At 41.6% G+C, this 18,301-nt stretch overlaps 1 protein-coding gene across 1 annotated transcript in view; it reads right to left on the reverse strand.

The window, feature by feature from the left end:
- Positions 1-18,301, reverse strand: part of cubn (cubilin (intrinsic factor-cobalamin receptor)) — a 362,295-nt gene that overhangs the window by 54,005 nt on the left and 289,989 nt on the right. Inside the window, exons 50-55 of the mRNA XM_034169223.1 lie at positions 15,496-15,699; positions 14,315-14,464; positions 14,093-14,214; positions 8,376-8,601; positions 7,850-8,037; positions 6,777-6,933 (exon numbers count right to left, since the gene is read on the reverse strand). Coding sequence (XP_034025114.1) covers positions 6,777-6,933; positions 7,850-8,037; positions 8,376-8,601; positions 14,093-14,214; positions 14,315-14,464; positions 15,496-15,699 — 1,047 coding nt within the window. The remainder of the gene's footprint in view (positions 1-6,776; positions 6,934-7,849; positions 8,038-8,375; positions 8,602-14,092; positions 14,215-14,314; positions 14,465-15,495; positions 15,700-18,301) is intronic.

Here is an 18,301-nt window from a genome sequence, read left to right on the forward strand (position 1 = left end):
ACATACCACTGTCCCAGCTTTTTTGAAACATGTTGCAGGCATCCATTTCAAAATGAGCAAATGTTTGCACAAAAACAATAAAGTTTATCAGTTTGAACATTAAATATCTTGTCTTTGTGTTGTATTCAATTGAATATAGGTTGAAGAGGATTTGCAAATCATCGTATTCTGTTTTTATTTACATTTTACACAATGTCCCAACTTCATTGGAATTGGGGTTGTATATTAATAAGTACTACACCACCTATATACACAATTACATAACAAATACTAAAAATAATCATCACATAACAGAGTGACATGTTGTGTGTGCTGAAACTGACAGGGGGTGTGTCTGCAGACAGCAGCTGCTGTTAAGATCTGTGGTTCTGGACATCACGGGTGGGGGACACGTACAGTGTTTGGATGGACATGAACTTACAACTATCCAATGTGACGCGCATGTCTGCTTGCTGTCCTCATGTGGACATACATAAAACCATATATCGCTGTTGCGATGAGCTGCAGTGAGCGAGCCACGGCATGCACATTGACAGGCTGCCCCAGGTGATATGGAACGTCAGATCACAACACGCAGCGGGCGATCTGAATGTCAGGTCACCCATGTGAGCTCTGTTTCACATGACACCATGTTCGTTCTGCAGCGTGCCATCCACAGGACACGTGTGTCGGGCTGGACATGCACGCAGAGCCAGCTGGACACACCAGGCCAGTCGATGTGGACATGATAACAGCACAATGTTCCATGCATGAAAATTCAGTAAGGTATATCTTATATATTATATTCCAATTCTAAGGTGGAACTATGCTAGTATATAAAGGTATATCTAAATATCTAAAAAGGAAGAGTAAAATAGGAGAGTAGAAAAGAGTAGAGTAGAGCCACTAAGGTGCCTGGTCTTGAGAACCAGGGATGGTAGGTTGAAAAGCTTTTTTATCCCATGGGAAGTCTCCCTACCCGCCCAAGCGGCTCAAGAAAAAGGTATATATAATATAATAAATAATAAGACATAAGAAGGATAAGACATCACAGGAGAAGATTGTAGTATAGGTAATTTAGTATGTAGACTAGTAGTAAAATTAAATATAGTTAGTAGGCTAAGCTATAAATCTGGTATTTTATTATAGAAACAGAAGCTATGAGTATGTGAGTGTACAGGCATCTATCTAAAGTAACTCTGTTAGCATACTATAGGAAAAATAAAAAGTATAATCATTATGCTATCAAATGGAAACCTAAGAACTTAGGTACTATATGTTGATATCTTTAAAGGAACACATAAACTGATGAATCATAAAAAATCTACACCATGTAAGATAAAATTGTAAATAGCGAAAATAAGCTAGTTATAGTAGAAGAGTTAAATTAGCCGTTAATAAGCCAACCGTACCCAGCAAGCTAACACGATAAACAAAAACGGTAATTAGTGTATAAAATATAATAGCGTAGTTAAACCTACAGTAACGGTATTAACAAATACATATAAAATAAATGTGGACAAAAGTATGAATTAATGTGGTTATCAAACACAAAAGAACCAACTATTTTGTAAGCTACGATGAACATTACTACAGCCTGCTAGATAAGCTAACGTTAGCTGTTAGGTATAACTAATTGTACCCCACTCCTCCAATATTTACTTAAATATAATAATATTAAAAAGGGGGGAACAAGAAAAAATAAAGCGTGTAGAAATGTATATGGACACATAAGTACATATATTTGCAGAAAAGAGAAAAAGGGCGGCCGTATTAATCACCAAACCTGCAGCTGTACGTCTGTGACCACGGGTCACATCTACAGAGGAACAGACGGTTCATACTTGTATTGTTCACGCGATAAGAGGGATTCAATAAAATGGGGTGTTGTTTTTATGGTGTGTGTGTTTTTTTAAAATATGTCTATCTTGTTGCTGATTTCAGGCATTTTTCCGCACCTTTTATAGGACAGCAATGGTAGAGCAATGGTAAAGTTTCTGGCTGGCAATCACAGCTTTTGTAAATTGCAGGTTCGAATCCTGTAGGTGGCATGTATTTTTTTTTCTTTTCACAGCACAGCTGCGCAATGTGGTTACACATGCCGCAGCTGCTCACACTGTGTTCCAGCTGCGACAGTTTCGTGCACGACACCGTTGCGTGCACAAAACAATCGCAGTGGGATTGTTCATACCTGCCCGTTGGCTCAATGTTTTCGTGGTTGGCTCATACGAGCTGGTCTGCCGTGATTCGCTCTGATTTGTACTTATTTGTACAATGTGTGAAGGGGCCCTAAAAAAGGTAATCTCTCCCACGAACTCCCCAAATACAGACAGCTTATTAAATGTGTGACCAGAGAGGAGAGAACTCTGGATCACTGTTACGCAGCTATGAACAATGCTTATCATGTTATCCCCCGTGCAGCACTGGGCCACTCTGACCATGCCATGGTCCACCTGATTCCTACCTACAGGCAGAAACTAAAGCTCTACAAACCTGTAGTGAGGACATCTAAACAGTGGAGCAGTGAGGATCTTCAGGCATGTTTGGAAAACATGGACTGGGATGTGTTCAAAACTGCCACCAACAGTCTGGATGAGTACACAGAGGCTGTGACCTCATACATCAGCTTCTGTCTCCCCATTCATACTGAAGATCTGTGCAGACCAACAATCTCCGGTGTTCACAGACAGCCTCAACACTTCACTGGAGACATGCCAGGTGCCAGCATGCTTCAAGTCCTCCACCATCATCCCCATCCCCCAAAAACAAAGAACTACAGGACTTAATGACTATAGACCCATCACCCTGACCTATGTGGTGATGAAGACCTTCAAGCACCTTGTCCTCACACAACTCAAGGTCATCTCTGGATCCCCTGCAGTTTGCCCACAGAGTGAACAGGTCTATAGACAACACTGTCAACATGCCCCTCCACTTCATCCTCCAGCATCTGGACTCCCAAGGAACTTATGCCAGTTTGTGGACTTATGCTCTGCTTTCAGTACGATCATCCCAGCCCTGGTGCAGGACAAGATCTCTCAGCTTGGCATACCTGACTCCACCTGTGGGTGGATCACTAACTTCCTGTCTAACAGGAGGCAGCATGTGAAGCTGGGATGGCATGTCTCCAACACATGGTCCATCAGCACTGGATCCCCCCTAGGCTGTGTTCTTTTTCCTCTACTCTTCTCCCTGTACACCAACAGCTGCACCTCCAGTCACCAGTCTGTGAAGCTCCTGAAGTTTATGGACAATACAAACCTCATTGGACTCATCTTTGATGCGGACGGGTCTGCCTACAGACGGGAGAATGATCACTTGGTATCCTGATGTAGACTGAACAAACTGGAGCTCAGTGCCCTCAAGACAGTGGAAATAGTTGTTGACTTCAGAAAGAACCCATTCCTGACATCCCCATCAACCTGTGTGACTCCCCAGTCACCATTGTGAAGTCCTTCCATTACCTGGGGATCACCATCACCCAGGACCTAGAGTGGGAGCTGAACGTCAGCTTCATCAAGAGAGCACAACAGAGGACATACTTTCTGCAGCAGCTTAAGAAGTTCAACCTGCCAAAAACAATGATGGTGAAATTCTACACTGCCATCATTGAGTCCATGCTCTCCTCTTCTATCACTGTCTGGTATGCTGCTGCCACTGCTAAGGAGAGGAGCAGACTACAGTGTATCATCCATGCAGTAGAGAAGGTGATCAACTGCAATCTGCCATGCCTACAGGGCCTGTATGCCTCCAGGGCCGTGAGGCGAGCAAGGAAGATTGTGGCTGATCTCTCCCAAGGCTGAGGTCCATCAGGACGAAAACCTCAAGACACAAAACCAGCTTCTTTCCATACGCAGCTAGATTCATAAACAATACCAGAGACCCCCACTTACTCTGCCTTCTTCCCCCACTACCATAAAGCACAGATCAGGTCATCCCTGCACTGAAAGGTACTGTACGAGGTCTGTTAGAAAAGTATCGGACCTTTTTATTTTTTGCAAAAACCATATGGATTTGAATCACGTGTGATTGCATCAGCCAAGCTTGAACCTTCGTGCGCATGCGTGAGTTTTTCCACGCCTGTCGGTTGCGTCATTCGCCTGTGAGCAGGCTTTGTGTGAGCAGTGGTCCACCCCCTCTCGTCGGATTTTTATTGCGAATAAAATATCTGAACGATTTGGAGCTTTGCTGCATCAAATTTTTCCAGAAACTGTGAGAGACCTCCAGGTGGACACCATTCGGAAAATTCAGATGGCTTTCAGGGATGATTTTATGGGGATTACACAGATTAAGGAGTGCTCCAGCCGGTTTAAAGACCGCCCACAGCTGCTGAGAGCATGGCGCACTCCTAGCGCCGATCGACAGGCTGAAACCCCGCTGAAACAATCAGATCATTTCCAACGTGAAGGCTTTGTTGATCCGGGATGACGTCTGACTTCCACAAAAAAGGCAGAAGACGTGGACATCAGCACTTTTTCGGCACATTCCACTGTTACAGGAGTTTTTTTCATGGAAAGAGAAGCGGAGGAATGCACCACGGAGCCGCTCATGGCGCGGGACAAAACCACCTCCGTGTTGGTCTCACAAGACAGCTTTCAGATGGCTTTCGGTGGCTTTTCAGTCGTGTGACTATCCGAGAAATTGTGCATGAGCTGGACATGCCCCAACATGTCCTGTAAGGCTTCATCACGGCGTTGCTTTGCACTATGCGGCTCCGCCGCGACGCGCGGGAATTCCTCCATTCCTCCATTCCTCTTTCCATGACAAAAACTCCTGTAACAGTGGAATGTGCCATTCATTTCCAAACTGGACGCTGTGTTGATCTGGGGCATCGTCTGACTACCACAGGAATTGCGGAAGACGTGGACATCTGCACTTTTTCGGCACATTGAGACAAACGTGCGGAGAAATTCCGCGCGTCGTGGCGGAGCCGCATGGCGCAAAACAACACCGTGATGAAGCCTCACAGGACATGTTGTGGCATGTCCAGCTCATGCACAATTTCTCGGATAGTCACACGACTGAAAAGCCACCGAAAGCCATCTGAAAGCCATCTGAAAGCCGTCCTGTGAGACCAACACGGAGGTGGTTTTGTCCCGCGCCATGAGCGGCTCCATGGCGCATTCCTCCGCTTCTCTTTCCATGAAAAAAACTCCTGCAACTGTGGAATGTGCCGAAAAAGTGCTGATGTCCACGTCTTCTGCCTTTTTTGTGGAAGTCAGACGACGTCCCGGATAAACAAAGCTTTCACTTTGGAAATGACCTGGTTGTTTCAGCGGGGTGTCAGCCTGTTGCTCAGAGTGCGCCGTGCTCTCAGAAGCTGTGGGCGGTCTTTAAACCGGCTGGAGCACTCCTTAATCTGTGTAATCCCCATAAAATCGTCCCTGAAAGCCACCTGAATTTTCCAAATGGTGTCCACCTGGAGGTCTCTCACAGTTTCTGGAAAAATTTGATGCAGCAAAGCTCCAAATCGTTCAGACATTTTATTCGCAATAAAAATCCGACGAGAGGGGTGGACCACTGCTCACACAAAGCCTGCTCACAGGCGAATGACGCAACCGACAGGCGTGAAAAAACTGTATGTGCACGAAGGTTCAAGCTTGACTGATGCAATCACACGTGATTCAGATCCATATGTTTTTTGCAAAAAATAAAAAGGTCCGATACTTTTCTAACAGACCTCGTACATCTGTACTCCAATCACCCGTTTTTGCACTGTCACATTCCATTACATTTTTTTTATATAACAGTGGATATAGTTTTGTTTATTTGACTCTTTTTACTTCTTATAGAAGTGTTTTTCTTTGCCTATTGTTTATGCAGCAATAACACCAGATCAAATACATGTGCGAACTTACTTGGCAATAAATTAGATTCTGATCAACAGGAAATACAATATTTGATGTTTCACATCACTATGTGTATTTTGATTTCAGAGGACATCATATGTTGATGTTGTCACAAAAAGATTTAAAGAGGACCAAACCCTGCCAACAAAGTGGATGAGTCACAGTTGTAGTGTTAAGGCACATTGACACTTGCATGAATTTGATCCCTGCACTGACATGCAATATGGCATGCCAGTGAGTAATCCCATCCTAAACAGTTGCAAACTGTGCGTGAACTGTGCACGGCTGCATGCCAGTGCGCAAAGAAAATTTTGAAATGTTCAAAACTTCTGGCACGCATTAATTTCATGAACATTGCGCAACCTGTTTGTAAACACTGCGTGTCAATACATGTCATTGCATGCAGGGCATCTGAAAGATTATGACGAGATGTTACATCTACAATAAACATAATTTTACAGATACATTATCTAACTCATAAGAAGGAATGAAAATGCAACTGTTTTACCAATCCATTGCAATATATATATATATATATATATATATATATATATATATATATATATATATATATATATAATTACAATTACAAAAAACTATTTCCTTTGGGATTAATAAAGTTCTTTCTTATTCTTACCTTTGAGACAAGATTTGAAATACGTTCACCGTACAATGTGCATGAGACAACCTGCAGTTGTATATAATTTCTCTGATTCTGGGAGTGATGAAAGATGGTTTCATCAGCGAAGATCTGAGAGCAAATGCGTCATCAGCTATGAAATGATTATTTATATAGCATGGCGTCCAGTGGGACAAAGCGCGGCATCCAGAGTGAAGAAGTGGGACCCATGGCACAACTAATTGCACGGCTGTGTGGGGATCAAATTTGTGCAAGTGTCAAGGTGCCTTTATCATCATAAGTTCCTCATGAGGCTGTCTGCATCTTACTGCTGCTAAATGTGGCTGAGAATCCTTTGCCAACAGCTCCAGTAGCTTGGAATCTGGTTGTAATTATGTTGTTTGGAGCAATTATGGATGTCGGAGCCACCGAACCGCAACCTGTCGCAAGCAATGCCTCTGCATTCTGGGTCTGACCGGACCATACCTGCAAAAAATATACACCCAAATTTAAAGGTTTGCTTAAGTAGATTGATTGCACACAAAAAAAAACCTTTATTTTACATCTATGACTGCAAAAGTTTCATTCATGTACTGATTATGTTGATCACTGGTTTCCTGCTGTGTACGAGGTCTATTAGAAAAGAAACCGACCTTTTTATTTTTTTTTCAAAAACTATATGGATTTGAATCATGTGTGACTGCGTCAGACAAGCTTGAACCCTCGTGCGCATGTGTGAGTTTTTTCACGCCTGTCGGTTGTGTCATTCGCCTGTGGGCAGGCTTTGAGTGAGCACTGGTCCACCCCTCCCGTCGGAATTCCTTTGTCTGAGAACTTCCTGAGAGACTGGCGCTTTGCTTCATCAAACTTTTTTCAGAAACTGTAAGGCACATCCAAGTGGACACCATTCGAGAAATTCAGATGGTTTCAATGAACCATCGTCGTGCTAATAGTGCGAATGGCCACACATTTTCTAAGTGCCAAATGAGCGGTGTTAGATGTTCATGCGTGTCACCTGGAATTTGACCGACACCTGCCACGAGAGGGATCGAATGGGCTCTCACAGGGCACACTCTGTCTTTCAGCCACTGATGTGCGCAAATAGCTGTAGCAACAGGTGTACGAGATGTTGGATGCAGCTACGATTTCACACGTATACGATTCCTGCTTCATGTGCAATTCATGCACAATTCAACCACATTCGTACTATGTGTGAAGGGGCCCTAATATTTGATGTTGTCTCAAAAGCAGCAATATTGGTACTTCATTCGACTAGTGAGTGTTTCATTCTCAATTACCAGCAGCCAATGTATCTTCTTCAGTTTGCAAAAACCCAAAACTTTCATATGCCCTCATCTAACAATGATACAAATTTACATTTGTAGTCTTTCAGTGCAGGCACCTTGACATAGCTGGTCTGACAGCTCCCGGAGCTGTCTGGAATCTCGAAGTTGCTGTCAAAGCTCATTTCGAGGTGGTTTCCTTCATGACCAATGATCTGCCATGAACACTCTGCACTGACAGGAAAGTTCTGAGGATAGTTTGGAGACTTGATAGTCCCTGTATCTGCATGGATCACCCCACCACATCCTGGAGGCACACAAAAAATGCAACACACACACACACCACACACACACACACACACACACACACACACACACACACACACACACACACACACCACACACACACACACACACACACACACACACACACACACACACACACACACACACAGTATTTGTCAGACTATAAGATGACCCTGAATATAACAAGTGTAGTGGCATAACCAGCCATTTTGTAATCTTTTTCAGTGATAATTTATACACTTATATTACTCATTTAAAGTCCATTAATTCATTCATTGTATGGTGTTACTGTGTTAATTACTGTGTTTGTGGTATGTTTAACTGATTTATTAAACCCACCTGAAGAGTCTGCTGACCAGGAGGCCAAAAAGCCCCCTCTGGACACACTGTGGTCAGCCAAGAAGACTACCGCAAGCTTGTTGGATCCAGATTGGATGGTTCCTGGGGAGGTGGTGCCACAGTACTGGCCAATAATAGGAGAGCCAGGAGAGCCACCGTTGAAAATGGTGACTGAGTCCCAGCCACAGGTGGAGTGGTGCTCAAGGTTGAAGGTGCTGAAGGTTAGCTGCAAAAAGACAATTCACTCAGGCCGTGCAGACTGTCCGTAGGTAAGTTTGAAGAAAATTCAACAAAGGCATGAGTTTGATTTAAAAAGGGAAATGCTGTCATGTTAAATGATGGCATGATCTTTATGTTAATTAAATACAATTTGTTTTTGCTCTAAAATAACCATAGGTAGTTTACAAAATCACTCATTATTTTCTATTAGCATAGTTGATAGCAGAGGAAATTCTGTACAGTACATAGCATGTAGAAAAAATTATTTATGTCTTTCAAAGACCTGTTACAAAATAGAAATGTTGAGAGTCGTGGTGTCACCTATCACAGACGGTTCGGTTCGCACCTCGATTTAGACATCATGGTTCGGTACAAGTTTGGTTTTTGAAATTCTCCAAATCTTTATTGAAGATACTCCTTTATTCATGTGGACAAACTGTTCTGGTGTGAGAAATGGGTGTGCCAATGTAAATGTATGTAAAATAAAATCACTCCCCATTTCCCGTTATGTTGTGGGTGGGTGTCTGAGCAGCCCCGGTCCTGTGTTTATGTTTGTGTGTTGTGTTCAGTAACATGTCCCCTGTCATGGTCTGTCATCCAGGTGTGTCCTCAGTGTGGTCCATCCTGCGTCTTTGTTTTGGGTCTGTCTCTCCACTGTCTGTGTTTTGTCTCCCTTGTTCCAGGATCTCCGTGTTATGGTTATCCTTTGAACTCCGGATTTGCACTCTGTTCTTGGTTGAGTTCTTCATTGACTATATGCTTCTATTTCTTGATTTAGTTTTTGGTTAGCGTTTATTTCTTTTGGAAGTTTAATTATTGTTTGTCCCCTTTAATGTGTTCATCTTCATGTTAGTGTTTTCCTCTGTAGCACTTTTATTCCATTCCGAGCGCCACGTTACTTTTCTGTTTGAGTTGACTTAGTTTGTGGTTTTTGTACCCTGTTGTTTGATTGCCTCTTTTCATGTTTTAGTTCTTCTTGTGAGTTTTATCTTATGTTACACTTTTTACACCTTTGACGTCCACAGTGATTTTTACTTTTGTGCACTTGGATTTATATTTCGGTTCTGTGGGTTTTGACATTTTTCTTAAGGTTTAATTATGTTTTTTCCTTTGCTCACCTTCCATACTGCTGGGTTTTTGCCACCTTCCTGTTTGTGCGTTGACCTTTTATTTTTGCAGACACCTCTTTTATTTTCTCATCAGTTCTTATTACATTTAAGCCACACCTCAGTTCCTGTTTGTCTGCCAGCTGTTTCAAGTTGTTTCCTGTGAGTACCCAGAGTGTGACTTTGCTGCTGTATCATTCCTACTGTTTCCTGTATCATTTCTTTGTGACTCAGTTTAAACTCTGTGTGTTTTTGGACCCCTTTTTTCCCCCACGTCTCACTTTTTGTCTGTTTGGAGTTTCAATCACCTGTTTTTTTTTGCACATAGCACCTGCCTTGTGTTGCCTGTATTTGGGGTTCTATTAGGCATTGTATAAAACTTAACAGGTTAGATGATTTCTGTCTTTCTATCCAAAATATGTCACTGGATGAGACATTCATCCAGTGACAACTGAACAATGTTATGCATAGGTCATTAATAAAAAGGTAAAAACACATTAACATTGGCTGGACATACTGTTTGCTCCTGTGGTCAAAACTTACACACAGTACCTGTATTCCAGAAATGTTCAAGAGGGTGCAAGTTTTCTTTGCAGCCACTGACTCCAGCAGGTGAGTTCACTGATTAACATCACTTTGAGCAGGTGGGATGAGTTAATCAGTGAAATCACCTGCTGGAGTCAGTGGCTGCAAAGAAAACTTGCACCCTCTTGGACATTTCTGGAATACTTTAGACACCCCTGCAGTAGTCTGTGAGTAGCAGAGAGCTGCCATCAGCCACTACACTGTGAGACAAAGCGTCAGAATAACCTTTCTTTTTCATTAAGCATCACTGAAGTGATGAAATCTCTTGTCATTTGTGTTGAGATTAATTTACTGTGCAACGCGCTTTGTTTTTGTTTGTTTTTATATCGCATGTCAATCAATCAATCAACTTTTTTCTTGTATAGCGCCAATCACAACAAACAGGTTGCCCCAAGGCGCTCCACATTGCAAGGCAAGGCCATACAATAATTATGAAACACAGTCTACGTCTAAAGCAACATAACCAAGGGATGGTTCAGGGTCACCCGATCCAGCCCTAACTATAAGCCTTAGCGAAAAGGAAAGTTTTAAGCCTAATCTTAAAAGTAGAGAGGGTATCTGTCTCCCTGATCTGAATTGGGAGCTGGTTCCACAGGAGAGGAGGCTGAAAGCTGAAGGCTCTGCCTCCCATTCTACTCTTACAAACCCTAGGAACTACAAGTAAGCCCGCAGTCTGAGAGCGAAGCGCTCTAATGGGGTAATATGGTACTACGAGGTCCCTAAGATAAGATGGGATCTGATTATTCAAAACCTTATAAGTAAGAAGAAGAATTTTAAATTCTATTCTAGCATTAACAGGAAGCCAATGAAGGGAGGCCAACACGGGTGAGATATGCTCTCTCCTGCTAGTCCCCGTCAGTACTCTAGCTGCAGCATTCTGAACCAACTGAAGGCTTTTAGGGAACTTTTAGGACAACCTGATAATAATGAATTACAATAGTCAGCCTAGAGGAAACAAATGCATGAATTAGTTTTTCAGCATCACTCTGAGACAAGACCTTTCTGATTTTAGAGATATTGTGCAAATGCAAAAAAGCAGTCCTACATATTTGTTTAATATGCGCTTTGAATGACATATCCTGATCAAAAATAACTCCAAGATTTCTCACAGTATTACTAGAGATCAGGGAAATGCCATCCAGAGTAACGATCCTGGTTAGACACCATGCTTCTAAGATTTGTGGGGCCAAGTACAATAACTTCAGTTTATCTGAGTTTAAAAGCAGGAAATTAGAGGTCATCCATGTCTTTATGTCTGTAAGACAATCCTGCAGTTTAGCTAATTGGTGCGTATCCTCTGGCTTCATGGATAGATAAAGCTGGGTATCATCTGCGTAACAATGAAAATTTAAGCAATACCGTCTAATAATACTGCCCAAGGGAAGCATGTATAAAGTGAATAAAATTGGTCCTAGCACAGAACCTTGTGGAACCCATAATTAACTTTAGTCTGTGAAGAAGATTCCCCATTTACATGAACAAACTGTAATCTATTAGACAAATATGATTCAAACCACCGCAGCGCAATGCCTTTAATACCTATGACATGCTCTAATCTCTGTAATAAAATTTTATGGTCAACAGTATCAAAGCAGCACTGAGGTCCAACAGAACAAGCACAGAGATAAGTCCACTGTCCGAAGCCATAAGAAGATCATTTGTAACCTTCACTAATGCTGTTTCTGTACTATGATGAATTCTAAAACCTGACTGAAACTCTTCAAATAGACCATTCCTCTGCAGGTGATCAGTTAGCTGTTTTACAACTACCCTCTCAAGAATCTTTGAGAGAAAAGGAAGGTGGGAGATTGGCCTATAATTAGCTAAGATAGCTGGGTCAAGTGATGGCTTTTTAAGTAATGGTTTAATTACTGCCACCTTAAAGGCCTGTGGTACATAACCAACTAACAAAGATAGATTGATCATATTTAAGATTGAAGCATTAAATAATGGTAGGACTTCCTTGAGCAGCCTGGCAGGAATGGGGTCTAATAAGCATGTTGATGGTTTGGATGAAGTAACTAATGAAAATAACTCAGACAGAACAATCGGAGAGAAAGAGTCTAACCAAATACCGGCATCACTGAAAGCAACCAAAGATAACGATACATCTTTGGGATGGTTATGAGTAATTTTTTCTCTAATAGTCAAAATTTTGTTAGCAAAGAAAGTCATGAAGTCATTACTAGTTAAAGTTAATGGAATACTCAGCTCAATAGAGCTCTGACTCTTTGTCAGCCTGGCTACAGTGCTGAAAAGAAACCTGGGGTTGTTCTTATTTTCTTCAATTAGTGATGAGTAGAAAGATGTCCTAGCTTCACGAAGGGCTTTCTTATAGAGCAACAAACTCTTTTTCCAGGCTAAGTGAAGATCTTCTAAATTAGTGAGACGCCATTTCCTCTCCAACTTACTTATCTGCTTTAAGCTACGAGTTTGTGAGTTATACCACGGAGTCAGACACTTCTGATTTAAAGCTCTCTTTTTCAGAGGAGCTACAGCATCCAAAGTTGTCTTCAATGAGGATGTAAAACTATTGACAAGATACTCTAACTCCCTTACAGAGTTTAGGTAGCTACTCTGCTCTGTGTTGGTATATGACATTAGAGAACATAAAGAAGGAATCATATCCTTAAACCTAGTTACAGCGCTTTCTGAAAGACTTCTAGTGTAATGAAACTTATTCCCCACTGCTGGGTAGTCCATCAGGGTAAATGTAAATGTTATTAAAAAATGATCAGACAAAAGGGAGTTTTCAGGGAATACTGTTAAGTCTTCTATTTCCATACCATAAGTCAGAACAAGATCTAAAATACGATTAAAGTCGAGCTAGACCACCTTCAATATTTTGTCCATTTTAAAATTCAGACTGATTTTTTTTTTTTTTTTTTTTGCACAGATGGTGCCATCTCATAAAACCTCACTCTGTACAGATTTGAAGTCATTGTACACAGTGTTGCTATTCAGTGACCATCTCATCTGTGAAAGTTTACAATAATTCATATTAAATGTCAACTTTTGTCCTAAGTTGTTGGCATTGCAGCAGACTGATCTCATCCAGGGACAGTGACTCAACAGAAATATGCATCATTTGCTTTCAATTTCATATTTTGGAAGAAAACGGTAAATTAACCAATTCCATTTATGCTTCCAAAGGTTCTGGGTGGAATATTACTGCTGGATGCTTCAAATGGCTGGTTCACTGTTGTCTTTGACCATCACACACACAGAGAGCAGGCTGACTCCACCTTCTGCACAGAACATGAAACTAGAGGGATACAGTCTGTGGACACAAACAGCACTATTCGCTGAAATGTCGGTGACTCATGGAAACAAATACACATACATGTGCAAAGTCGTACCGTTTATTCTGCGTGCAGTTCTGTGCACCAAACCGTTGCGTATGTACCTTACAGTTCAATACAAATACATGTACTGTGACACTCCTAGTTGAGAGCTTATTTTCCGTTCAATCAGTCCTGAGTCTTTGTTTTTTTGTTGTTGTTTTTTTTTTGACAAGTATAAATAAATTTAGTAACTCAATAATTTCAAGACATACATTGGAGGAGGAGTGGCAGTAATGAGACCAATAAACCACAAATTAACCATAGATAAAAATAACTTCTCAGTCACATAAAGTTTTATTCATTGTTCAGTTTAATGTATCCATCTAATGTTGCCATCATGGACTGATGATATTGAAGATTCAGTCAAACTGCCACTGCTGCCACATTTAGTAAAACCTAAGCCCAGTCAAACTAATGTCAAATATCTTTTTTCAAATAAAAACAATTTACTGGCTTCACCTACCGTAATGGTGTGACCCACGGGAGCTTCTAGCAGCCAGGCACAGCGACTCGGGCTGGGATACACGTTGGGGTAGTTGGGGCTGGATAACACTCCACCTTCACCTGACTGCCAGCCTCCACAGGCTGCACAAAGACAACAATCATCTGTGTCAAGACACTGACTACTGAACCAGAAAAAGCACAGCTATACCAAAAGTTAAACACAATATGGTGTGTGTCTGACCAGAGAACATGTAATCAGCCTTGAAGCCCAGGTCTCCCTGTGTGCTGTCTGTCTGAAAATGGACCCAAAGTTCTGGAGTGAAAACCACAATGGGTACACTGGGAGTGGACTGCCCACAAAAGCTGGCCAGCAGCTCTCCACCTGAGTCACCTGTAAGAGGAACACAAGTGGAGAACTTTCCAAAAAATATATGAATACAGTATAGTTAATCCTTTCCCCGGATATGATTTTTAAAACATCTATCAGATCATTTTCTGGACCAGAAAATAAATAAATGGACTGCATTTATATAGTGCTTTTCTATCTGCATCAGATGCTCAAAGCGCTTTACAATAACGCCTCACACTGACCCCGATGTGATGGTGCGGCCATACAAGGTACTCACTACACACCAGGAGCAACTAGGGGATTAAGGACCTTGCCCAAGGGCCCTTAGTGATTTCCCAGTCAGGCTGGGATTTGAACAAAGGATCCTCTGGTCTCAAGCCCAGCGATTAACCACAAGACCATCACCTTCCCCTCAAAAGACAATAAAAATAAGACAAATACTATGTTCCTTTGCTCCTTTCCATTTCTAAAAACTTAATAACCAATAAAAATAAAGAACTTTCATCAATGAAAACACAGTGTCCAATGTTTTACATAACATTTTCAAGTAAAACACTTAATTGTTATATTAAATTGCAATATAGACATCCATTTCACAAAAATGAGGGATCCCAAATTTGTTAGCACTCACTAGCAACAAGTACACAGTGTATGGGGGGGGGGGCAACCACTGATTTCTCTTTTTTTCTTCAGTCTTCTGACCACATTATAAAATCTGAAAGGTACAATGAGTACATCCTTTTTGAGCTGCTGTGCCAACAAAGCGGTGCAACATGGTTCCATGAGGGGAGGCACTGAAAAATAAATATGGGCTCATTCACAGTTCATGATTGTTTGTTGCAGGTAATTATACTCCAATGAATTATGAAGGCCACATTCCATTTCTGCTAATTAACACATCTAAGTCATACACATGGTAACTTTAAGATGCCCGACTTTGGACTGTGGGATTAAACCAGCCTGATAGAACGAATAAACCCTGAACTGAACATGTCAGAAGAAATAACCACTTTTTTTTTTTTGAGTGCAGTTTTTTTATTTATTTATTTATTTTTTTTTTTTGGTGGACTCACCTAAACGGAACTGCAAGTAGTCATTCGCACAGGTTTGGTGGTTCTGCAGGTGCATGTCCTGAATCAGCACCACAATGGAGGAATTGACGTGCTGTGGGTTCTGGATGAGCCACTCACAGTTGAGATTATTACTGTAGTTGGATGTCGGGTAGCCAGGAGACGTGAAGTTTCCACCCGCAACATTGTTCAGGATTCCACCACATTCTAAAATCAGGAAGCACGAAATGTGTAGAAGAAATTCAAATTAACACTGACATAAGAATGAGACGCCCTACATCATGACAACCTGTGTCACACGGTCTGGACTGCAAAGTGCAAGTGTTCAACTCCACATTGCAATTTATGTATGTGATGTCTGAGAGAAAACTAGGGTGTACAGGAGTTGGATGTGGTTACCGCATTCATCATGGGAATATTTTGTGAATAACATGAAATCAAACTGTCACCTGTTATTGCTTTTAAGTCACAAGTGCGTCAGCTACAGGTGTATTGTTATCCATACAGCAACCTCACATGTCAGATGATCTCTACTGCACACAGTGAGCAGGAGCAGAAGGCAAGAGACTTGGACTACACAGTGCAAGAAGACAATGGAATCCCTGCCAAATGTAGTGACTGACATACAATTTTATTACCACTTGTTGACACATAAAAAGGAGGAGGGGCTCATCCGTCAGCTTACAACAGAAATGAGAATCAAATTGATGTCTCCTATCACATAGTATAGGCAAAATCAAGTCCATATGCATTATGTCATCAACATTTTCTTCCCAGTTAGCCAAAGTTACAGTCACTCTCACATAGTGAAAACTTATGCTTTCTAGTGCTTGAAAATTTTGTTTTGCTTCCTCATGTGTTGAAGAGAAAGCCATGCAGGTTTATCTGATTTTTGACCATGAAGGCGTGCAGACGAAGCATGAGCTGACTACACCAGAAGGCTCTGTTTGCGATCTCGAGGGGATAACTAATGGCACTGCTAAGTGCTATGCTATGCTTATGGACTGTAAATGGACTGCATTTATATAGCGCTTTTCCATCTGCATCAGACGCTGAAAGTGCTTTACAATTATGCCTCACATTCACCCCGATGTCAGGGTGCTGCCATACAAAGCACTCACTGCACACCGGGAGCAATAGGGGATTAAGGACCTTGCCCAAAGGACCTTAGTGATTTTTCCAGTCAGGTGGGGATTTGAACCAAGGATCTTCTGGTCTCAAGCCCAACACTTTAACCACTAAACCATTATGATGTTGGACAAATGAAAGAATTAAGAAACACAAATGTGATGAAAGCAATTGGATGTTTAATGACTAATAATGTTTAATAATCTATTATATGGCAAGCTAGTATGGCTATCTTACGGCCATGTCTGTGATACAGAGACATCTGTAACAAGGGTGCACTGAGAACACAATATCCCCTGCTGCCAAATGCTGCTTTGGTACAAGTGCTTGCTACATTCTAATAACATTTCAAGGTATGTGATAGTTGATTTCAGACACCAATTCATGAAACTGGCAGCATCTAGGTTTGTTAATCAAGGGCCATAACTCTGCCAAAATGTGTCAATCTTGTACAATACTACACTATGCCTATTATGAACCTACAACAAGGAATTGTATCAGGTTTGCCAAAATTCATCCTACAGGTGTGAAAGGAGTTGATTTCAGAATGCAGGCACCCACTCAAGAAACTGACGTAGTCTGGATTTGTTAATCAAGGGCCATAATTCTGGTAAAATAGGCCAAACTCGAACGATAGGTTAATGTGCGTGTAATGAGGACTTGTACCAAGTTTCATGAAATTCCTCCTAAAATATAAGAGTTGACTTCAGAATGCAGGGACCCACTCATGAAACTGACGTAAATTAGATTTATTTTTTTGAGATGGATGGACAGACAGCCAGACAGACTGACAGAAATCACCATGACATAATTCCCCTTTGGACCACTGGCCAACAGGCGATAAAAAGGACATGAAGGTGGCAACATCAGTGCTAGTTATTGGGAGATCTGTGTCAACAATTGTTTAGCCTGGCACAGTGCTGTCAAGCAAGACATTCAGGAAGCAGAGGAAGAAAGAAATACAGCCCTTGCTGCAAAAAGAGAAAGACAACAACAGCCTCAGCGCGCATCACTGTTCACTTGCACAAAGTCCAGCAGAGAGTCATTCCAGGACTGGGCTTGTCAGCCACTCAGACAGTGACGATCAGCACTTAACTTCCACTTTAAAATGAACAACACCTGTCAATGCCATTTTCTAGTTGAAACATTAAACAGATAAAAACATGCATTCCAGGGCATCCAGAAAGTATTCACAGTGCTTCACGTTTTCCACATATTGTTATGATTCAGCCTTATTCCAAAATGAAGTAAATTCATTTTCCCCCCCCAAACTACTCACAACACCCCAGAATGATGACATGAAAAAGTTTTTTGTTTTTGTTTTTGTTTTTGTTTTTTTTGGGGGGCGGGGGGGGGGGGGGATTTTTGCACTTTAAGGATTAAAAACTAAGTAATCATGTGCACATAAGTATTCACACCCTTTTTTCAATACTGTGTTGATGCACTTTTCGCAGCAATTACAGCCTCAAGTCTACTTGAATATGATGCCACAAGCTTGGTGCACCTATCTTTGGGCAGTTTTGTCCATTCCTCTTTGCAGCACCTCTTAAGCTTCATCGGGTTGGATGGGGAGTGTCGTGCACAGCCATTTTCAGATGTTCAATCGGCTTTAGGTCTGGGCTCTCGCTGGGCCACCCAAGGACATTCACAGAGTTGTCCTGAAGCCACTCCTTTGATATCT

Source organism: Thalassophryne amazonica, chromosome 1 (assembly GCF_902500255.1).
Source record: "Thalassophryne amazonica chromosome 1, fThaAma1.1, whole genome shotgun sequence".
NCBI lineage: Eukaryota > Metazoa > Chordata > Actinopteri > Batrachoidiformes > Batrachoididae > Thalassophryne > Thalassophryne amazonica.